The 24,163-nt window shown below is 36.5% G+C and overlaps 2 protein-coding genes across 2 annotated transcripts; one reads left to right on the top strand and one right to left on the bottom strand.

The window, feature by feature from the left end:
* Positions 1–2,915: 2,915 nt before the first annotated feature.
* Positions 2,916–6,663, bottom strand: LOC144962630 (uncharacterized). Its single transcript, XM_078895731.1, has 2 exons — positions 5,780–6,663; positions 2,916–3,977 (listed from the first exon to the last, which is right to left on the bottom strand). The coding sequence occupies exons 1-2, from the start codon at positions 6,299–6,301 to the stop codon at positions 3,666–3,668; spliced, it is 834 nt and encodes a 277-aa protein (XP_078751857.1). The 5' UTR covers positions 6,302–6,663; the 3' UTR covers positions 2,916–3,665.
* Positions 6,664–7,879: 1,216 nt separating this feature from the next.
* LOC144962629 (kelch domain-containing protein 2-like) lies at positions 7,880–23,520 on the top strand. Its single transcript, XM_078895730.1, has 10 exons — positions 7,880–8,168; positions 9,624–9,697; positions 10,658–10,876; positions 11,952–12,036; positions 13,407–13,481; positions 14,855–14,994; positions 17,147–17,259; positions 20,020–20,180; positions 20,668–20,720; positions 22,969–23,520. The coding sequence occupies exons 1-10, from the start codon at positions 7,881–7,883 to the stop codon at positions 23,213–23,215; spliced, it is 1,455 nt and encodes a 484-aa protein (XP_078751856.1). The 5' UTR covers position 7,880; the 3' UTR covers positions 23,216–23,520.
* The last annotated feature ends 643 nt before the right edge of the window (positions 23,521–24,163 follow it).

Below are 24,163 nucleotides of genomic sequence, written 5' to 3'. Positions count from 1 at the left end.
ACTTAGAAGAACAAGGGATAATCACAAAAATTGCAACCTCGGATTGGGCCACACCCATCGTACCCGTATTGAAAAGCAATGGAACAGTGAGAATATGTGGTGACTTCAAGGTAACAGTCAACCCAGCACTTAACACAGAGCAATACACAATGCCAAAAATGGAAGACATGTTAGCTACTTTGGAACAAGGTCAAACATTCTCTAAAATTGATCTGAGACAAGCATACCTTCAGCTCCCTTTAGACAGTGCGTCACAAAAAGTAACAACAATCAACACGTCAAAAGGACTGTATTCCTTCAACCGTTTAGCGTTTGGTATTTCTTCGTCACCAGCAATTTGGCAAAAGACAATAGACACAATCCTCCAGGGAACACCCGGAGTTCAATGCAACCAAGATGACATGATAGTCACAGGGAAAACAAACGATGAACACTGGCAAAATCTGCTACTAGTCCTAGCTAGACTTCAAGAGTATGGACTGAAGGTCAATCTTGAAAAATGCCAATTCTTCCAAGACGAAGTTATCTTTTGCGGTGTCAAAATAACCAAAAATGGCTTGCACAAAACCGAAAACAAGGTCAAGGCCATCATCGACGCACCACAGCCAACAAACAAAACACAACTCAGATCATTCCTCGGGCTTGTAAATTATTACCACAAGTGGCTGGAAAATGTAGCTCAAATTGCGAAGCCACTGTACAATCTTCTACAGGATAACACAAAATTTGAATGGTCAACTGAAGCTGATCACGCTTTCATTCAAATAAAAACAATGATCGCTTCGGACAAAGTCCTCATGCGCTACGACCCCGATCGACCATTGCGACTCGCCTGTGACGCTTCACCATACGGCATCGGCTGCGTTCTCTCGCACATCACACCAGAAGGCGACGAAAGACCTATTGCATACGCCTCAAGAACCCTCAATAAGGCAGAACAGAATTACTCCCAACTAGACAGAGAAGCCCTAGCTATCACATGGGTGTTAAAAAGTTCTTCAATTATGTATGTGGCAGGCACTTTACACTAATCACTGACCATCAGCCACTCAAATACATCTTCTCGCCCACAAAACCAGTCCCTGCAATGTCTGCAGCCAGACAACAGAGATATGCAATTTTCCTTTCAGCCTTCGACTACTCAATCGAATACAGGAACTCCAAGTCAAACGCTAATGCAGACGGATTTTCACGATTGCCTTTACCCACCACAAACTCAAGTCAAGAGGCCGATTCAGCAGATGAACTATTCTATACAGAAGTAATAGAGTCCTTACCAGTCAACGCAGCAAACGTTGCCAAAGAATCACGCCACGACAAAACACTGTCACAAGTCATACATTACGTCCAAACTGACAGATGGCCAAACACAGTCAACGAAGAACTGAAACCTTACTTCAACAAACAAAACGAACTGTCAGTGCAACAAAACTGTCTCTTTTGGGGATACAGACTCATCCCTCCACAAAAACTGCATGCAAAAATCTTAAGTGTTCTTCATGAAGGACACATTGGTATAGTCAAAATGAAAAACTTGGCTAGGGGATACTTCTGGTGGCCTGCTATTGACAAACAAATCGAGGCAACTACAAAAGGGTGCCCTGGTTGTGCTTCAGTTCAACCTGATCCACCGAAAGCTCCTCTTCACCCATGGCACTGGCCTGACAAGCCATGGCAAAGAATTCAAATAGACTTCGCGGGGCCATTCATGGGATTAATGTTTCTAGTGGTCGTCGACGCCCATTCCAAATGGGCCGAAATAATACCGACATCCAATGCCACATCCATTTCAACAATCAATATATTGAGCAATTCTTTTGCAAGATTTGGTTTACCTGAACAGCTCGTATCTGACAACGGTGTGCAGTTCACATCCCATGAATTCAAATCCTTCACAAAGGTCAATGGAATCAAGCACACCCTTAGCACACCCTACCACCCAGCAACCAACGGGCTGGCTGAGCGAATGGTCCAAACTTTCAAACAAGCAATGAAAGCTTCAAAAGATGAGAAGGGTACCATCCATACAAAACTGGCAAGATTCCTGTTTGCTTATAGGAATGCACCGCACACCACAACAAACGAGAGCCCAGCATCACTTATGTTTGGCAGACATCTGCGAACTCACCTAGACATCATTCGACCAAGCATTCATACAAGAGTATCTTCATGTCAAGACCGTCAGCTTCGTACTCACTCTTCTGCCAACACCAGGAACTTCGACAACGGAGACAACGTCCTGGTCCGAGACTACCGCGGACACCAACGATGGCAACACGGCGTAATACATGCCCAAACGGGAACACGCACCTTTGAAGTCAAAACAGCTCCCGGAGCCATATGGAGACGACACTCCGACCAAATTGTTCACACAAACACCCCTGCAATCACAAGCAAACCAGCACCAGCACCACTATTGGACATCGTCCCAAACTTCAGAACGACAGAGATACCAACCATGGTTCAAACAACCCCAGCGAATGACCGAGATCCAAATTCTACGCGGTCACAGGTCGAGGTCCCGCCCTCACCACATAGAGAATTCCCAAATTCTCTAACTCTCTCTGACAACATGTCACAGAGAACGCAATCTCAAAACAATCACAACACTACAAGTGCACCTTACACTACGAGAAGTGGTCGCAACGTGAGAAAACCTAACAAATTCACACTGTAGGCATGGCCATTTATAAGCCTTAAGCTTGACTATAATATTGGAAGAAATATTCGTGACGTTACGACCACAAACACAAAAACACTTTGCATCTACACAGCCGCATGAAGTTGACACTAGTTAAGACTATTAGAGTCCATTACTGTGTTTTCTTTATCATTATGAACTGTTGACCATTCAACTAGTTTAGTTCTACACAGAAGAAACACTTTTTCTTACTCATCATTGATATATGAGATAATTTTTCTTTTTTTTTCTTTCTCATTAACTCTTAATTAATCATTTAAGCTGTATAAAACAAATGTAAGAATGAATGAACCATTATGTAAACCAAAACGAGCGAAAGTATAATAGCTCATTTTTTTTTTTAATCATCTAATTTTTTTTAAGGGGGAGATTGTGGGATACCTGAGTACCCAAATAGCAGTATTCGATTACGTTATTTCAAGAATAAAAAGAATCACTTCGATTCCAAAATGGCTGACTATTGTTGACGTTTTCTACTTAACAAATTATCATTAGCAATCTACAATACACTACAATAAGATAAAAATTTGAAAAAGTGTGAATGAAACAGTGCCAGACAAAGTAGAGAGAAAAATACAAGAAAAAATTAATCCCAAAATATCAGCCTGCCTTGACTAGGGATTGATTCACATGACTTTTCGGATTTTTAATTTACACCAGAGCCTGCTCCCTAATTTGCTACTGTGATAATTTTTAAGCATCCAGAGACTGACTCCAGAGATAGCAGCTGCCATTGGTGTGACAACTATAATCTATAAATCTCACTTACGATTATTGTTTCTAATTTGCCACCCTATAGTGAATGTTTTATCATGTTAAAAATCTAAAACCTGCAAGCACTATTTCAGTGAAACATATCGGTGATCACCCAAAAGGAAGACTCTTCAACAACCAATTTAAAATAAAAAATCCAAATTATTTATGAGGTAAAATCAATCAGTATTCATATTGCACAATAAAATGGCTAAAGATCCTGTTCAGCTTTCTGGGTTAGAGCTGTTATTTGCTCCAGAAGACTTGAAGTACTTTGTCTGTTTTCATCATCGTCTGCAGCGCTTTCCTCTTCTCTGAGTGACTGTGAGAAAAACTGGCTTTCGCCCCAATCACTTTCCTCATCTAGGCTGCTCATGGACCCCATGTAACTGGCAGATCCCAGGGAACATTCCGATCCCGTTTCAGAGTAGCGGTCATTGATGTTCAGTTTTAAGTCTTGAATCGATTCATGAAGAGAGAGAAGCTGGTAGAATAAACTGACATCAAAGAGACGCAACTCTCTCTGAAATGGATAAAATAATGACAAAATCACTTGAAAAACAAATTTCAAATATTGGAGAGAGAAAAAAAAGACAGAAAAAAAAAGAAGAAAATGTTGAAGACTATCTAATAACACTTTGATCCCCTTCAAAAACTTGGTTGTGAAAAAAAAAATTGACTAGACTAAACGAATTGTTTTTGAAAAAATTAATTTAAAAATTGATATTAGAAACACAATTCTCTGTTTGTTTGACCAATTTAGTCATGCACTTGGCTATCTGGAAGCCTTGCTACTGCTTACAATCCGCTTTTATAACACACAAAAGAAGGCATGTGTGTGTCTGTGGGGGGGAGAAGGGAGAGGTGTGAAAAAGTCAAGGTCATAAAAGTAAAAATGCACCAATGTCCCCTCCCCCTTCCCCCCAAATAAGCATTGTACATGGTTACCTTTACGTAAAGGCTACTTGCCCAGTTACCATGTACAAGGACACTCCAGAAAAAAAAACAACAAACCATCTCAGTTTCAAAAAGGCGGCTAGACCCAATTTTCATTATTCAAAGAAGTGCCTGTGGATAAGAAAACTTATTGACAGCCTCACAGAAGTGTCTGTAAATAATCACAGTGTTATGGATTTTGATTCATGCACAGTGATTCCTTTCAATTTCAAAATTCCAAAATAAGTTCTTAATAATTTTAAATAAAATTCAAGATGTGCACATCCCCATTGAAAAAGAGAGGCCTTCCGAAAGCTCCTTGTTCTCTAGCATTTCTTTCAATTTGTATTTTCACTGTGGACCTTTTGTAAGGCGTTTATTTATTCAACTTGTCATCATATAGAAGCATTTTAAAAACTCTAGAACAAACCATGATAGATTTGTGAAAGTTTGAAATGGCCTAATTTGAACATTGTTTTGATTCTCTGCTGCAATTTTGATTTGTGAAGTATTGAAAGGTAGTGCAAAGCAGTCCTAGTTTGTTTTTTTTTCCTATAAGGGTTAGCTCGAGGTTGGATGATTTTTTTTTCTATTAGGGCTAGTTATAAGTCTTAGTGAAGGTGCTAGGGTGTTTGTTTTTCCTATTAGGGTTAGTTAAATGAAGTGGCAATTCGGACTCGAGTCTGAATAGTCTCCCGTGGCTATTCGGACTCAAACTCCAATATATGTGCGTGCATGCATACAGAGGGGAGGGTGACACAATGTGGGCAGTAGACAAAGGGTGGAAGTGATAAAGAAATAGAAAAAGAGTTCAGAAGAAATTCTGTTTTGCCCATATCACACTGACTCAGCTCATACCCATATTTTGGACTGTAGAAGGATTGCTGCCTGTCTCACGCTATCAGATTATGTAATTTTAAAATTATATATTTTTGTCCTGATTTTATTTGGACATCGTGTTATGTTGTTAGAAAAGCTTTTCATTTATATCAGTTACTTTGAGTGACTTTTGTTACTTTTGGAGAGTTTTAACTCCTTTCTTTTTCTTCCAATTGATCAATGATTTTGTCTTTCTCGTCAAATAAAGTGGGTTTAGACCAAAGATTATAATAAATATAGGATATCATATTCTTTGTTTAGACTACCTGTTGACAGTTACTAAAATTGTAATTTTGATTTGCATTGATTTTATGTAATTATCAATAACTAAAATATTTAAAAAAACAAAAAAACCTTAACAGCCACGGGAGACTATTCAGGCTCGAGTCCGAATAGTCGCAGTCTTAGTTAAAAGTGTTTTATTTTTTCTTACGGTTAGTTGAGGGAATATTTGGGTTGTTTCCCTTAGCACAAGGAGCTTTCGGAAGGTCTCCCTTGAAAAATACATACCATTTCCTTTTGTAATTTCTCAAGAGAAGAATTGAGTTTAACAAATGGGTTACTCAAGTCTTGAACTTGATTTTTTTCTTCTGGATCCTCATCAAAATCGAACGATGGTTGCCGCAAGATGATACGTCTCTGACTGTAAGGAGACATAAAACTAGGTGAATTTATTAAGGCAGCATTAGTCAATTTTAATCTCTGACTTAATGTCATATCACGACTTTGATCATCTTCCAAAAACACATCTTGATAGAAAATGTTACCATCTCCTCCTGAAATTGTGGCAGACGGGGTTGTCCCACTGTGACAGTCTGTCATTTGTGAAACATTAGGTTGAGAATTTTCAGACAATGATCGAATAAAAGTAGTGCTGTTAGGTTCGTAGACACTATGACTATGCCTCACTGGTAATGATTGGGACAATGTTTGGTCTTCACTTTCATTTTCTATATTCGAAAAACTTTGTCCACCTAATAAATGACTAAAACATTTCGGGATGGGAGGAAAATCGTGAGGAATTTGCATCATTTTTACTTTTTCTTGAGTAACTGAATCGGAGCGTAACTGCCACAGATATCGAAATCATCAACTTTCTCTTTGCTTGAATTTAATTGGTGATGAAACAGAATAGAGTCAAATCCACTTCATTTGTTAAAAGTTTTATTCTAATCTAGACTTTGACTTTGACTTACTCTATAGTTTCACTTCACAAAATAAAAACTAAAAGGATATCTTAAGAACAATATGATTCTGTGAGTTTTCCTAATTCACCTAATACACTCTATAAAATGATGCAGATTTTCTGTGCTACAAATTTTAATTTAAAATACACTTGCATTCCTGTCCGTCTCGTCACTGGGAACATCAACAAAAACAAAGTTTATAAATGCAGAGTTGTCGGTCATGATTTCCACTTCCTTCAGAAAAAAGCTGACAAGTTTCATAAATTCATAGAACGCTCATTGTATTCTCGTGGTTATTTCCCTTGGATATGTAATGTGGCTATGTGGTCCAGTCATGACGTAACTATAGTACTCTAGTCGGCCATGGGTTCAGTGGTATGACACTCGTTTCGAATCGGAAGGTCCTAGGTTCGAGCCTCGCTCGGCGCTTTGTTGAAACGACTCTTTACTCACATTCTCTCTCCGTGCTCATGTGTAAAATGCCGCAGCGTTGTCTCTGTCGGAAGAAATTGTAATATCGCCTAACAGGCGCCATGTCACATTCTACATATTACGTGTTGCAGTTGGTCAGGGACCCTTTGTAAAGCGCTTTGAGCATGTTTAGTGGATATTGCACTATATAAAAAGCTCATTTTAAACATAAATATTTAAAATAAATGCTATATAAGGGGGGGGGGGTGTGTGCTAAAATCGCATATACACAAAATGTGCTCAAAGCACTTTCCATTGTGATCCAAGCAATTATTGGTCCAAAGCATGGCGTACTAAAAGAGTGTTATAGTTACGTCATGGTCCAAAGCCAAAAGCTACTCTGAGCATGTAAGACGAGGAATGCAGCGTGTAGTATGTCCAAAATATGAAAACGACAAAAAAAAAAAAAATAAATAAATAAATAAATAAAAAATAAAAAAATTGGGAGTGGGCACTCGTGTGAGATGTCAATCTGAAAGGTGTGAATGAATCAATGCCATGCAAAGCAGAAAGAACAATACATAAAAGTTCAGCGTGTCTTAACCAGGGATGGAACTTCAAAATTCATGGTTGTCATTTAGACGTATTATTCTATTATTTGTGAGGATTGATATTGATATTGAAGAAGAAGAAGAAGAAGAAGAAGAAGAAGAAGAAGAAGAAGAAGAAGAGGAGGAGGAGGAGGAGGAAGAGGAGGAGGAGGAGGAGGAGGAGGAGGAGGAGGAGGAGGAGGAGGAAGAGGAAGAGAAAGAGAAGGAGGAGGAGGAGAAGGATAGGAGGAGACGAATTATCGTCGTCGTCGTCATCATCATCATTACCATTTTCGTCATCATCATTAATTATCATTATTTTTGGCATAATATTAGGAATTTAATATATACTTTTATATACTTATATTATGCGAATGTAATGCTACGGGAATATTCACGCTCTCTCATGAGTGAAGACAAATTATGCTTTCATTTTCGCTTTCTTCTCTGGAGTCACTTTATTTGTTGTGTCTTGTGTTGTTTTGGTTAGTTTCGACGTCAATTTTCCTTTATAAAAAGCTGCGATGCGCAGTAATACGCATTATTAGAATGTTACCGAAAAGTTTGTTCTTTTTACCAGCTTGGCAGAGAAATATACGTGATCCTCACGATCCAGATGAATTTAGTAGATGTTTGTTTTACAGCCCGCCCCGTTGTGGACACAACGCTGTTTGCATCAACAACGACCTCATCATTTGGGGTGGATACAATGTAAGTGTTAGTTCTATCTGGAATAAAAGATATAGGCTACATATATAGTATACTCATATGCTGAATTATCTGAAATTAAGGCACTCTTGGGCATTGGCTAGGAGCGAGGTTCCTCCACCATCTTGCCCTTGCTTTGTTTACATCTACACTTACACTCTTACACTTACACTACACACTACAGACTACACTGCTGGATAAATTCACATGACAATAATGACAGAAGATGTTGTTGAGGGTAGCTATTTTTCAATATACACACGACCGACTTGGGTGTCGAATAATCCGGTGACAAGATACACCCGAGTTTCAGATGTTGAATATGAATAAGGAAGTGTCAATTGCCAAGGAGTGAGTCCTTGGTAGTTGACGGTTCATCAATTGCCAAGGAGTCAAATTGGAACTCTTCAGCCGCATGGGTGAATTTCAGTCGGGCCTCAATCAGCTGCATGTGGTGATTTCAGTCAAGCCTCGATTTGCGCGCATTAACGAATCTCGAACCCCGTCACTTTTTTTCTTTGTTGGGAAAGGATCAAGTCCACACTTGTTGGCATTTGTTTTTTATTTTTATGTCTTTTCACGAATTCCAAGATGATTTAAAATAATATCAAACAAAAATTACTGTTGATTTCGGATTCAGCGGGGAAAAAAAACAGAAGGACGAGTGGCAAATCCCTGCCAAGATTCCTAGATTAAAAAAGAAAAATAAGATTTCCTTTATTTAAAGAAATATACTGCACATCGTCTTAATACGGAATAATTAACGTAAAACATTTGTGCAACAAGATCAATCCGTGGCATTAATAGTAAATAGTTGATGATCTACCATGGCAAGGTCCGTAAACAAAAGAGAAATATAGAGAGAGAGAGAGAGAGAGAGGGGGGGGAATGACAGAGAAATACATACACAAGGAAAAAATGCAGAGAGGGAAAAGAGAAAATGACAGAGAGAGAATGTGTGTGTAATAAAAGAAAAAAAGAAAAAAAATGACACACAGAGAGAAACAAGAGTAAAAGAGAGTATTAATTAATTTAATATATTAATACATAACATCACTCTGTGGCAATGCATCACTTCGTGACATCTAAGTTACTCCGTGGCATTAAAGTACACATGCTATTGATAAACTGACACGTCCTTGGCAATTGACGATTTGACAATTGTCAAGGTCCTTGCAATTGACGCTACCTATGAATAAATAACACTCTAATAAAACCAAAAAAAACAAAAAAAAAAAAGGGGTGGGGGGGGGGGTGTCTCTTCTCCCCTTCCCCCCCCCCCACCCCGATATTAATAGTAAAAAATCCCCTCTTTAGGCATGCTTTGAAAATATGAAATTGTCTAAGCGACAACATCTAAGGATATCTGCGTGGAAGGGCATCATTTTTATATACCTATACATATATATATATATATATATATATATATATATATATATATAATATTTACTTTTTCAGGAAAGTGTCTTTGGGCATGCAGAATACAGTCGTGTGTACGAATTGTGGGTTTACAACATGGACAATGATTATTGGTTTGTATTATTTATATTTGTCATAAGCATTCATTATACGTTTACACGATGCATACAATTTGGTCTGTTAAACCTTGAAAAATGAATATTATTTTATCATTATTATGAACTCGGTTATTTGTGATTATAAAATAAAAAATCAGTAAATCCCTTTCTGTAAAATAAACATCTACATTGGATTTTTCATGGACTTAACATATTTTTAAGGTTTTCATAGAGAGTAAAGGATTTTATTTAAAAAAGAAAGAATGTATTAGATTATCAAAATTAAATGTTTTGTTTATTCATCTTAGTAACGCCACTACCACATTATCTCATTCGTCTGTAGTGTTTCATTCATCCTGTTTTGTTGATAAAGGGGAAACCCGAAACATCCATTTAATCTGTTTTAGTAATTAAATTGAAGCTTACATTCAATTTCACATTGTTATTCATTATTAATTCTATTGACGAATTCCCTCCATTGGTCTCTATCCTTTGCGATAGATATTGCTGGTGTTATAATGAAACAAATGTTGCTGTGTCAAACTTGAAGAATAAGTAAATAACAATGAAAGAATGGAATAGAGGCTTCACTTAAATTTACAAAGATAAAAGACGTTTTGGGTTTCCCTTTTACAAAAAAAAGGAGCCCTCCTCTCTACCTGTAATACAATGCTGATTTTTATTCTTGGTTAATTGTTTGTATCATTGCATTTAAGTTTAATTTTAGAGTTTTTTATGTTTTTGATCCATGACATCTATACATCATTAAAAAAAAATTTGTTTTGTTTTGTTTTTGTTTTGGTGCGTAATATTTTTACAATTTCAATTTTTAGATTTAATACCATTTGCAGATTTAGTTGGATAAGTTCCCTTCATTACACTTCCATTTCATGCCATAATAAGTAGAAATTGTTAAATGGAAAGAATCCATCTGACTCTGACCTCCAAAGGTAATTCCACTCCATTCTTCCCTAGGTTTTGTGTTGGGACAGAGGGTAAATATCCAACAGCTCGGTCAGGGGCAGTAAGTGTCCTCAATTTCCCGTACTGGTACATAATCAGTGGTTATTCATGCAATGGGGACAAAAGTGATACACATGTCCTCAACCTCTTCACACTACGGTGGGATGAACTCATTACAGCTGGGAAAATGTCTGAACGGGACAAGGCATCTGGCTGGTTCTGGCGCGAAAGGTTTGTTGTTTTCAGTTTGAGTTTTGATCTGAAAAACAATTCATCTGGCTTAAATACAATCAACAAACATTGAAACTTATTAGTACTACTTATTTTAACAATTTCTGTTTCAATTTCTTTATTTATTTACTTATTTATTTATTTACGTATTTATTTGTTTATTTACTTATTTATTTATTTATGGCCTATAAATCTTCTGACAATTGTCAGATTTCCGACAGTCACCTAGATATATTGTCATTCCATCTTGTCAATTATCGCTGCCTACACACTCTGCCTGACGTGGATGTATTCACTGACTACTATGCCACAGACGTGAGAGGCGTGGCAGTGTCGCATCGTGAGTCGTCAACACATACGTAGTCAGTAATCAACTAACACAAACAGTGTGTGCCGGACCGGGCCATTTCTCTCTGTTTTGCTACTGACACACACACATTGTTCCGGTTGACAATCTCTGTTCATACGCTTTCTTGATATCTGGTTGAAAGTCAACCGGAATGATGAGTGGGAAATAAATACTTTTCTTCGAAAGGTGATTGATTGCTCTCAGCGTAAGTTTTATTTCCTCACGACGTGATTGTTTCATTTCTCTTTTTCCTCCTTCACACACAACCACACCTCCTCCTCCAGAAATGTGTGTACTCTTTCAAATAATTTGGATTTTCTTTTTTGTATCATAAAATAAGGGCCTGCTTATTTTATTATAAATGAGTTGGGGGAAAAAAAAACGACATGATTTGACTAGTCAATGACGTGTCATATCTGTGTTGTGTTTGTTAATCCATATTTTTGTCCTGTTGGTTTATTTTTGTTTGTTCAAAAAGTTCCGTCAATGTTTTCACCAGCCATTTACAGGCCTGCTTTGCACATTTTAAATTTTCTATCCCAGGACCTTCGGGCCCCCAAGGCGAGTGTCATACTTCAAGACACAAAGTTTCATGAAAATGGCAGGTCTCCTATTTTCACCAGATAGATGATGCGAGATATTGTGATACAAAATTAATTCTTTGTCGCTGTTTAAGTGTTTACTTCAAAATTAAACATGATCTTGTTGTCTTGTCTACTCTATCAGAATTTATATATTTGGAGGTTATGGACCACGACCAAAAGAAGTTGTTTGGAAGGATGATGAGGATGTTTTCACCATTGAATTGTCAGTAAGTTGCCAATGATTGTTTGTCACTTGTTTAACCCCTTACAAGTAGGGCTTGACTCTACTTTAACCTGAAATGAAATCATAACGTGTTCATTACGACAGTGGTAATAGCTATGCAACTCTGGCTTTGGCTAAAGCAAAGTTCAGTTTTGCTTTAAAGGCTGAAACAAATATTATGTATATATGGCATGTTTTAAATTCATAGACAATCGATTAATGTTTTGTTGAAGTTTGCCCACAATTGTGCATATTATTTTGTAGGAGTTTGGGCTCGTGGAGTGGTTTATTGAAACAGCTTTTTGATGATTCATAACTGATGTCAATACTTTTTATTATTCCTTTCCAGTTCTTCTGTTTTCTTCCTCTCCTTCTTCTTCTTCTTCTTCTTCTTCTTCTTCTTATTCTTCTTCTTCTTCTTCTTCTTCTTCTTCTTCTTCTTCTTCTTCTTCTTCTTCTTCTTCTTCTTCTTCTTCTTCTTCTTCTTCTTCTTCTTCTTCTTCTTCTCTTCTTCTTCTTCTTCTTCTTTCTTCTTCTTCTTTCTTCTTCTTCTTCTTCTCTTCTTCTTCTTCTTTCTTCTTCTTCTTCTCTCTTCTTCTTCTTCTTCTTCTTCTTCTTCTTCTTCTTCTTCTTCTTCTTCTTCTTCTTCTTCTCTTCTTCTTCTTCTTCTTCTTCTTCTTCTTCTCTCTTCTTCTTCTTCTTCTCTTCTTCTTCTTCTTCTTCTCTCTTCTTCTTCTCTTTCTTCTTCTTCTTCTTCTTCTTCTTTCTTCTTCTTCTTCTTCTTCTTCTTCTTTCTTTTCTTCTTTCTTTCTTCTTCTTCTTCTTCTCTTCTTCTCTTCTTCTTCTTTCTTCTTCTTCTTTCTTCTCTTCTTCTTCTTCTTCTTCTTCTTCTTCTTCTTCTTCTTCTTCTTCTTCTTCTTCTTCTTCTTCTTCTTCTCTTCTTCTTTCTTCTTCTCTTCTTCTTCTTCTTCTTCTTCTTCTTCTTTCTTCTTCTTCTTCTTCTTCTTCTTCTTCTTCTTCTTCTTCTTCTTCTTCTTCTTCTTCTTCTTCTTCTTCTTCTTCTTCTTCTTCTCTTCTCTTCTTCTTCTCTCTTCTTCTTCTTCTTCTTCTTCTTCTTCTCTTCTTCTCTTCTTCTTCTTCTTCTTCTTCTTCTTCTCTTCTTTCTTCTTCTTCTTCTTCTTCCTTCCTTCTTCTTCTTCTTCTTCTCTTCTCTTCTTCTTCTTCTTCTTCTTCTTCTTCTTCTTCTTCTTCTTCTTCTTCTTCTTCTTCTTCTTCTTCTTCTTCTTCTTCTCTACCAACTGAGCTATCAGGACTTCCAGTCCATATAGTTATGCAAATAAATAAATGTTTTAAATGGGCTTTTTCATTCTCCAGACAAATAGGGGCTGGAACAATCAGCTGATCTATCTTGACATGGATGAAAAGCGATGGAAAAGACCTGATGTTTTGGTGAGTATTCATTGGTAATTTTGATCTACAATAATTGGGAACTAATTTTTTTTTAAAGATTTGAACTTTTAAAGGACAGGTTTGCACATTCATTTTTGGGCTCAGTTTGCCATAAATATTCAAGCTCAACCTAGAGTTATTTAAAATGGTCCAACCATAGTGCCATTCTGGGTCATGATGACAGGCAAGGCATGTTAGCTCTTGAAAAGTTGGTCACTGTGTTTATCTCTTCTTGACCACCCTGCTTCAAAATATTATTGTGTCAGGGTAAACGAGATGCTTAAATTTGATATATAAAGAGAGTTGTAAAATTTGAGATCAATTCTTTATTATAAATTGAGGAAAATAATATATTAAAAATTAAAATGAATGTTATATTTTTAAAATGTATAAAAAGAAATTAAATAAAATTCCCTTTATGGGTAACATTAAATGCAAAACTGAGTCCTTGAGTAAGACATTTTACACACATTATCCTGATAGACTCTAGAGATGCCACCTCTTCGGGTTTTCTACCTTGGATCATCGCATTTTTTAAAAAGGATCTTTAAAAATTTGTGTAAAGATTTTTTAAATCATCTCTCCCCCCCCCCCCCCCCCCTTGATTTAATTCTTTTATCAGAAGTGATGTCTAAACTTAAGCATTTATATAGCGCAATATCCACCAAATGTGCTCAAAATGCTTTACACAGGGCCCCTAGTCAACAGCGACACATAACCTGTAGGTCGAGACATGATTGTCTCTTAGGCGATTTTACAAAAGAAAAATTTCCAGAAATGGCCAGGTACTCATTTTACACCTGAGTACAATGAGAAAATGTGAGTAAAAAGCCCTTTTCAAGAACTAAACGATATGCTGTTCAGAGCGGGACTCAAACCATGGACATACCTGTCTAAAGGCGGGTGTCATACCACAAAACCACATAGCCACCCATAAGTAAAATGACTAATCATGTCTTTATATGTTTATTATGACTATTTCATAACACTTGTTACTTCATTTTCTTTTATTTAGGTGAATATAGTAGTCCTTCAGGGCCATAAGACCCATGGAGCTGGAGTTTTATTCCAATTTCTATAGTGTGAAATGGACAATGGCAATTCCTTGCTACTCTTTGGATAGGACGCTAGTCTATTACAAAGTACTTTCTGCCAGATCTAACAGCCCCAGCTACCCAATCACTGCTGGGTGGACAGGGAGGTCAGAAAAAAATCGCAACTGCACCTAGGATTGATCTTGGTCCCTTTGCTTGTGAAGCGAGTGCTCTAGAAACTGAGCTATCGGGACCCCTAGCTGAATATGTCTCGTACAAAAGTGGCACACTTAGTCAATATGAAGTTCTATTCATTTTTATAATTTGTTTTTTCCCCAGGGGCTTAAGCCGTTACCCAGAGCAGCCCATACAAGTACAATGGTTAGGAATAGCATATACATATTTGGAGGACGATACAAGACAGAGAGAATGAACGATCTGCATTGTTTTGACTTAGTGCATGACCGTTGGAGTGGAAGGTTTGTATTCAATTCAGAACTGTATAACTACTACAGGGAGGAATTTAAATTATAATTATGCCCTTCCGCCACGACATCATGAGATATCGTCGCCTAGGCATCCACAAAGGAATATAGATAATTCATCAAACATACTGTCTGATGTCAACAGGAATCACCCATGTTATACAAGTGAACAAATTGGGGATTACTAATCTTGCCCAAAGAAAAAAAAACGAAAGTGCCTGAAGCGGGGCTTGAACCCAGGACCTTCCGGGTCACAGTGCAATGCCTTAACCACTCAAGGAATTAGAATGCTTAAATGCTAACTCACAATTTAACCGTACTCTGAACCAAACATGTTTTTAAAATTTTGGCCAGTTTTTGATCTTCAAATATTGATCAATTGAAATGACCCTCACCTTGTCAAAGACTCTCGAAGTCCCAGGTTTGAGAGTTTTTGGTTACAAGTAATCAGAAGGTCTGAGGTTGGTCTTCAGTCAAGGCAGGCTGATTTTCAGAGATGTTTTTTTTTTTCTTGAAATTTCTCTCTGCCTTTGTCTCACACTGTTTCATACACACCTTTATTTTTAGTTTGTGCGGGTATGACGTCTTGTGGTATGACACTCGCTTTCTGATCGGAAGATCCTGGGTTCGAGCCTCGCTCAGTGCATAGTTGAGTCCTTGTAAAAGACTCGTTACTCACATTCTCTCACCTTACTCAGGTGTAAAATGAGTACCTGGCCATCAACAGCATTGTCTGTGTCGGAAAAAATTGGTAATATCGCCTTACAGGCATTATGTCTCGTTCTGCATGTTACGTGTTGCTGTTGGTCAGGGACCCTTTGTAGAGCGTTTTGAGCACATTTAGTGGATATTGCGCTATATAAAAGCTCTGGGTTTTTTGGGTTTTTTTTTTTATTAGGTATTTTCTTGTAAGCAGTGATGATAATCTTCCTCGGATCCGGAGAATTCCGGGATTTGGGAATTGTCTCAGAAATTTTCCGCTGATTTGCTATGTCAAACATTTTCCTCTGATAAAAGCTCAGGTCTAGTGGGGAATCCGTGAAAAAAAATCACCATCATGTCTTTTATCATATTTTGACACCTGTGCTCAGTTGCATGAATTTTGGTGACACTCCCATTTTTATGGCGTCAGTCAAGACAAACAAGCGTCAGATGTCAAAATTGAGACTCAGCATTTGATGGGCGAAAAGGAAGGGGGTGGGAGAGAGGGTAAATGAGTCTAGATTTTATTTGTAAGTAGGTCAAGAGTGGTACTACAGTTAAAAGTCAGTTTAAAAAGATTATTATAACTTCCCCCGAATTAGAAAAATGTCACATCTATTAAACTACTCTCTCTCTCTCTCTCTCTCTCTCTCTCTCTCTCTCTCTCTCTCTCTCTCTCTCTCTCTCATACTCACTCTTTTCCCCTTTCTTTTTCACTCTCCATCTCTTTCACTCTTTCTTTGTCCCTCACTTTCTGTTTCTGTCTTTCCCTTATCCACATATCTCTCTCAACCATTCTTCTATCAATCATCATGTTAACTTTATAAACGTCATCTGGTTATAAGAGATGATTTTAATCTGTTACAATAATATCAGATGCTCAACTTAGTTTACTCTTTTTACCTTTGTTTTTACATTGTTTAATATTTTTTATCAATTAAAGATACGCAAATCTTATTTGTAAGATCCATAACCACTGGGCTACAGTAACAAAGATAAAACAAGTAAAAATAAATATTTTCGGCCTTTTGACCAAAAGTTAATTTTAAATCTCTTGAAGAGAAATTAATTTAAAAATTTGTTTTAAGGGAAGGGCAATTCATTAAAAAATTTACATAAGTAAGTTAAAAATCTCTATTATTAAGAATGGCTGTACACTAGAAATTGTAGTATAATATACAAAACTATGATATTTTATGTTTTGATTTTGTTTGAGTTTGACTTATGGAATGATACATTTTCCTCCTTTTTGACAAATTGCCATTATCATCACTGTGGAAGGCAATTCTTTTTTTTACCGCCATGTTGACCTGGACTGGACTCCGAAATAGTGTTACAAAGTAAACCTCTAACCCTTTTTATGAGTGATATTCTCAACATTAAGTAATAGATGTGACCATTCATGGATTTGATACAAAACAAAATTGTTTTCTTGTTATTTCAGCATCAAGTGTTATGGAGAATTGCCTTGTGGGAGGTCATGGCACTCCATGTCAAAAATACTTGATTCACATTTACTTCTTTTTGGAGGTTACAGCTCTGATAATCAACCATTAGGTAGGCTTAAATCCCCTTGGAGAGAAAGATAAAGGGAGTAAATATGACTCATATATGTGATGTCGCGCCACGGTTCAGTCCGGAAGGTACATCTTGCTGAACTGAGAAAACGGCCATTATATATGAAAAGTGACTAAAATAGTCAAAATGCGTTTTTTCAATTTTTGACTTTTTAAGGTATTTTTCTATCATAAAATCGTACCTTTTTCATTGAAAGCAGTCTTAAAGTATATAAATTTAATCTTTAAAGAGAGTATACCCTGTTTTCACCCATTGAAAGAGGGATCATTTTGACGTTCGTTGACGACTCTTTAAGCTTAGCAAAAGGACGCCAATCTGGTAACCTATAACTTTTTTCTCAAAGGGGAACTCCATTCCTGCCTTCGCAATGCTATTTTTAGCCCATTGACCCCATCTTGTGGTCAAATTATAACCCCAAAAGAGGATAGTCAAATTCCAATTATGTAAACAGAAGTAGGCCATTGCATAGTTACCAACGGAAAACCCCTTGAATCCTTCTCTCTCATTGGTCCTCGGGATCACATGGTCATAAGTTATGCAAAATGGCCGTTTACGCTGCACGATTGTTGTTAGAGTTGATGTTGCAAGAAATTTCAAAATCTTGCTTTATTATAAACTGAATTTTATGAGATATTTTGTCAAATGAATAATTTAACTTGTTTGATTCGGCCGATAATTGTTTTTAGCTCGTCAGAGGCGAAGAGATTGTGGTGATGTGGGCGTGGGCGTCATCGTGCGCTTGCCTTGAATGATTCGCTGAACGAGTGTTGACTGGAGATGGGAGGATGGAATGTGGGGATGGATAAAATAAAGAGCTAGTGGATAGACAGATAGATAGAGATGGTTACCAGGACGAGAGGACGAGATAAGATGAAAAGATTGACTATGGAATTAAAGGGATTGTTGGAACAGGGAGGAGGTAGATAGAGAGAGGACAGGGGGGGGGGGGGAAGACTAACAGAAAAGAGTTCATGGACAGAGACCGATAGAAAGAGATAGCTATAGTGAATAGGACGAGACAAAATGAAGAGAGTGATTATGAAATGAAAATGAGAATGATGGAACAGGAAGTAGAGAGAGGGAGAGAGAGAGAGAGAGTTATGGGAAAGATGGGAGGAAGAGGAGAGAGAGGGGGGGGGGCATGCAGGAGGATGTTGAAAATGAAAGAAAAAAAACCGAGTGGGTGAGGACTCTTTCCTTTCTGAGTGCAAAGAGCTGTTACCACCACCTCTCCTCCCTCCCCCCCCCCCCCCCCCCCCCCACCAATAGCTCAATCAAATTTGAACACATCGATTGAGTAAGAGAAATTATGGTTGAGTTGACACTATTTTCATTCCTTTGTTTCAAGTTTGAAGTGTTAGATTGTCTGACTTACTCACAGCCTTTCGGTTTTCAGTCAATCGGCTGTAATGCCTCGGCTACTTTCGCCAGTTAATATGTGAAGAATTTCCAGAATTGCAGATCTTGTGAAATAGTGCCGATATCACAGCTAACTTTAAATAAACATTGCACTGTTAAAATGGATAAAAGTATGAGTGCTATTTGTTGGGTTTATTTTTTCACTCGAGGGTCAATTCACAAAAATATCGTCATTACAAAAAAGAGTGTTGTGTAAAAGCTGATGGACCAAATTAAATATAAGTTTACACACATGTTAGTCACATGCTATATAAAACGCATGCCAAATTTCATTACGATAGCTCAAATATAACATGCCGTTGCTATGGTGATGTGTGTAAAATCTTTAAGTGCAAATTTCTCTGAATTTTGGATCTGAGATTAGCAGGAACCCCCCAATTTCAATCTTGTATAACTCAGCCAAAAATATGATACATCAATGAAACAGGTATCAAATTAAAGAGAAATGAATGATCTATTCAGAATTACCAAAAGGTCCAAATGTCAAAAATGTACCTTCCGGACCAAACCGTCGCGCGACGTCACATATAAGGGAACAACACAAAACAAATGACGTTTCGGCCTTTGGCCTTTTTCAAGTGAACACGAAATATGATTATATACATATTATGGATCACACACATTTTTACATATAATATTTCAACTATTATGAAATCTAATATATATATATATATATATATATATATATATATTTATATATCGTGTTTACTTGAAAAAGTCCAAAGGCCGAAACGTCGTTGGTTTTGTGTTGTTCCCTTATATATGAGTCACATTTACTCCCTTTTTATAGCACTTCTAGTTTTTGGTTTTAAATTCCTTGTATAGTACATAAATACATATTATTAAGTTGTAAATGATAATTATCATTTAGCATCATTTTATAGATGATTATCCTCTATTTAATCATGATGATTATATCCTCCTTTGTGATGCACTCAACAGCTACATGGGGAATTTGCTTAAAATCATCTCATTGCAACTGACTTTAAGCAGACTGTACTGCACCATATCCAGGTTCTCTGTGTGTTTTAACAAGGAATGATGGAAATTGTTGTCATTTGGACATAGGATCAGAGATGTGCTCCTCAAATCTGCAAACATTCATTCTCTTTTATTTTTTTATTTATTGTTATGTTTAGTTTTAAATTATTTATTTTACTTTTTTAAAATCCTGTCATATTTCTTTTTTTCCTAATGTCCAATACCATTCTGCTCCCGAGCCCTTTTTATACTAAAAAAAATTTTTTATCATTTATTTTGGAATTATGTTGATTATGGTCAAAGCTTTAATTTTAACTTGTTCTCTTTGTTTTATTGTAGAAGATGCTTGGTTATTGAATCTCGACTCTTACTCATGGCAGCCATTGGTTAGAAAGACTGGTTTTCCTCGCCTGTGGCACACAGCCTGTGTTAACTGTCATGGAGATGTATTGGCGTATGGCGGAGCTTCTTCTGATATCGCTGATTCTCGTGTTCCTTTGGTAAATGACTTTGCACCTTTGCCTGACAGACGAAATTGGTTCTTTTTAAATTCTTGAGTTTAAATTTTCATTCATGAAGATTGTAAAGTGCTCTGATAACATTAAATGCATATTGCTCTGTACAAGTAGAAGGTTACAGGGGGTGCCAGTAGTGTCTGTATAAATCTCTGGGGAATGGCTTGCCATTCCACGTGCATTTTTTTAATAGGCAGACTTTTTATTTCAAGTTCTTAGAAGTAAAAATAAAATGGTCATTTGTGATGTTTTCTATCTGTTTAATTTTTCAACAGTAACGCAGTTGTCAAATTTTTTACAATTAATTTCTATTAAAAATTTAATATTAAGCTATGATTTGCACGGATTCTCATTGGTATCTAAAAAAGTCTTTAAATGCAGGTTAACATCCAAATATCTCTTTGACAATGATTTTTCCAATAAATTGTCAATAATAGTATTATTGTTTTGGTCTATTTTTCTTCTTGTACAGGAAGCCAGTAGCAAAGTTATATTTTTCAAGACTCAACCTTTTTCATTACAAAGGTAAAATGTTATGTTGATTTGAAGATGACAGTTAATGTCAATGAATAATAAATGAATGTCTCTTTTGTGAGTCTGCCATAAAACAATGGAAGACAAATTCTCACTAGAGGGTTTTAAAATATGAAAATATTACACTCAATTTCCCATGCACCATCTCAGACTTGAACACTCTCAGGTTATACCATGGCTTGTGCTGATTATAAATAATCCAAAACATTTCTCTTATCATATGTGATGTCAGGCAATGGTTTGGTTCAGAAGCCTACATCTGAAAAGTGACTAAAACATTTAAGATACTTTTTTTCAATTTTTGACTTTTTAAGTATTTTTCTATCATAAAATCATACTTTTTAAATTAAAAACGGTCTTGAAGTATATAAAATTAATTTTTAAAGATAGTATACCCTGTTTTCACCCATTGAAAGAGAGATCATTTTGACCTCCGTTGACGACTCTTTAAGTTTGTCAAAAGGATGCCAATCTGGTAACCTATAATTTTTTCTCAAAGGGGAACTACATTCCTACCTTCGCAATGCTATTTTTAGCCGCTTGACCCCATCTTGTGGTCAAATTATATCCTCAAAAAGAGTGTAGTCAAATTCCAGTTATGTAAACAGAAGTAGGCCAAGCATAGTTAACAATGGAAAACCCCCTTGAATCCTTCTCTCTCATTGGTCCTCAGGATCACATAGTCATAATTTATGCACAATGGCCCCTTACGCTGCACAGTTGTTGTTTGAGTTGATGTTGCAAGAAATTCAAATATCTTGCTTTATTATAAACTTAATTTTATGAGATATTTGACAAATGAATAACTTAATTAAATTCAGCCGATAATTGTATTGAGCTGGTCAGAGGCGAAGAGATTGTGGTGTTGTGGGCATGGGCGTGACCGTGCGCTTGCCTCGATTGATTTGCTGAATGAGTGTTGACTGGAGATGGGAGGATGGAATGTGGGGATGAATGAAATAAAGAACTAGTGGATAGACAGATAGATAGAGATGGTTACCAGGATGGGAGGACGAGATAAAATGAAAAGATTGACTATGGAATTAAAAAGAGATTGGTGGAATAGGGAGATAGAGAGATAGAGGATGAGCGGTGAGGTAGAAGGAATGAGAGACCAAGATGAGAGGGTGGGGGGGGGGGGGGCAATTTTAATCATTTAAATCAAAGGAGCATAACAGAACAAAATTATCTTGTATATGAAGTTGACAAAAATTGTATGAGTTACTCAGAATAGTCAAATTAAATTAGCTGCTTGGCTCATAACAAAAATCACTTTTAGTTAGCTCTGTGATTGAAAACAATAAAAAACTTTTGATTTGAAAGATTTCCAAGGGAAAAATTATAGTTTATGATTTGTTGCATTTCCTTACCATGACTGACTTAAATTTGTGTTTAAGGAAGGCATTTAATGTGACTTCTCCTTCCCACCCCTTTCCACGACTCCCTTACATACCATAAAATTGACTTGACTTTAGTTTGAATATTATCTCATAATAAAATGTGCCCTTGTTCCTTTTTTCTTTGGTCTCTCTTTCTCTTAATCTAATAATCTTCGATTGCTATGGTAAAGGTCTGAAAAGTGTGTATGAAAGAGTGCCAGACAAAGCAGAAAAAAAGATAAAACAAAATAAAAAATCATCACAAAAAATCAGCCTGCCTCGACGAATGAGTGAAGCTCCAACCTCTTGATTACCTGTCAGATGTGCTACCGTTACACCACAGGGGTTACCCAATAGTTGTGACAATTTAACGCTTATAGGTCTGAGGTTAGACCCCCAGTTGAGACAACCCGATTTTTGGCATGGTTATTTTTCTGACTACTTCATACACATTTTTTAACAGATCTTTATCTTATCCAGTAGCGTCTGATCCTTAATTTATCGCATTGTTATTGTACTAAATTGGGTATTCATATCATCCCTATGTGGTCAAATGGTATGACACTCGCTTTCGGATCAGAAGGTCCTGGGTTCGAGCCTCGCTTGGCGCATTGTTGAGTCCTTGGAAAAGGCTCTTTACTCACATTCTCCACCGTGTTTAGGTATAAAATGAGTACCTGGCCGTTTACAGCATTGCCTCTGTCCGAAAATATCATAATATCGCCTTACAGGCGTCATGTCTTGTAGAACTTGTTAAGTGTTGCTGTTGGCCAGGGACCCCTTGTAAAGCGCTTTGAGCATGCTTAGTGGATAAAGCACTCTATAAAATCTAAATTTATTTTTTTTAATCCCTTCAACAGACTGTGCCTTCATGTCTTGTATAAAAACAAAGTTCAGACAGGAGATCTTTGGGATAGTCTTCCCTACGATTTCAGAGAGTGGCTTCATTACAGGTGCCAGTTTAGACTAATTCTGTCCCCTGACTACTACGAGCATTGTGTCGAGTTGGGATTTGGGCCTAGTCTTTCTGCCTTGTCCATCGTTACTCCAGAAAGTGCAAAAAGGTTAAATGCTGCAAGGAATGGTTCAAGTGTAGATTCTTTATAAAGCACATATGTGTTGTGTGTATGTGTGTTAGTGGATTTAAAGAATGGTAAACAGACACCGCTTAATACCAACCTAATATTGTGCAGATGTTGAAAGTACAACAATGATTGTAATTTTGTCGAATTCCAATTAGTTTCTTTTACATTAGTATTTTAAAACTTAGATTTTACCCAAAAATATTTCTTAAGCATATTAAAATGATGCCTTTTAGAAGTAAGATGGAATGGTGGAGATTATACATTTTTAGTTGATAAGTTTTTTGTTTTTTTTTCTGGAATTTACATTTTTATGGAAAAGCTATATATATCTATTTACATATATATATATATATATATATATATATATATATATATATATATATATATATATATATATATATATATATATATATATATATATATATATTTAGAGAGAGAGAGAGAGAGTGTTTGATGTCTGAGGCAAATGTTGGCAAGAAGGTTGATTAAGTGGTTTGTTGTTGTGATTTACAAGTATCGTGATGGATTGAAGTGGTTGCAAGGGCATAAATGTGACCCATGACCTCAAAACGACATTGGATTGGGGTGATTTGGTAACTAAAAACTTAATATATAGTTTAAAAAAATGAAATTTGGCTTAAATTTATTATTTGATTTAAAGAGATGGAGTTTACTATATCACCTTCGAAATAGAAGCTCTAGGGTTTGAGTCCTTGGAAAAGATTCTTAACTCACATTCTCTAACCATACTCAGATTTAAAATGAGTACCTGATTGTTAACAGGAAAAATAAATTGTAATATCACCTAACAGGAGTCGTGTCTTGTCCTAAATGTTAAATATTGCTGTTCACTTGGGAACCCTCGTAAAGCGCTCTGAGCATGTTTCTGTTTAGTGGATATTGCACTATATAAACGCTCCAATTATTTTTATTTTTTTTCTAAAGTAACAAAAACTATAATCGGGCATTT

The sequence above is a fragment of the Berghia stephanieae genome, chromosome 1 (genome assembly GCF_034508935.2).
Source record: "Berghia stephanieae isolate SIO BIC M18660-M18661 chromosome 1, UCSD_Bste_1.3, whole genome shotgun sequence".
NCBI classification, from domain to species: Eukaryota; Metazoa; Mollusca; class Gastropoda; order Nudibranchia; family Aeolidiidae; genus Berghia; species Berghia stephanieae.
The sequence above is the reverse complement of the archived record's forward strand: the minus strand, read 5'-3'. Positions and strand labels throughout refer to the sequence as shown.

Coding starts and splice junctions, on each gene's coding strand:
- LOC144962630 (XM_078895731.1), bottom strand. CDS start 6,301: ATGATGCAAATTCCTCACGATTTTCCTCCCATCCCGAAATGTTTTAGT. Junction 3,978..5,779: donor AGAAATTACAAAAGGAAATG/GTATGTATTTTT, acceptor TATCCATTTCAG/AGAGAGTTGCGTCTCTTTGA.
- LOC144962629 (XM_078895730.1), top strand. CDS start 7,881: ATGCTTTCATTTTCGCTTTCTTCTCTGGAGTCACTTTATTTGTTGTGT. Junction 9,698..10,657: donor AACATGGACAATGATTATTG/GTTTGTATTATT, acceptor ATTCTTCCCTAG/GTTTTGTGTTGGGACAGAGG. Junction 20,181..20,667: donor CTGATTCTCGTGTTCCTTTG/GTAAATGACTTT, acceptor CTTCTTGTACAG/GAAGCCAGTAGCAAAGTTAT.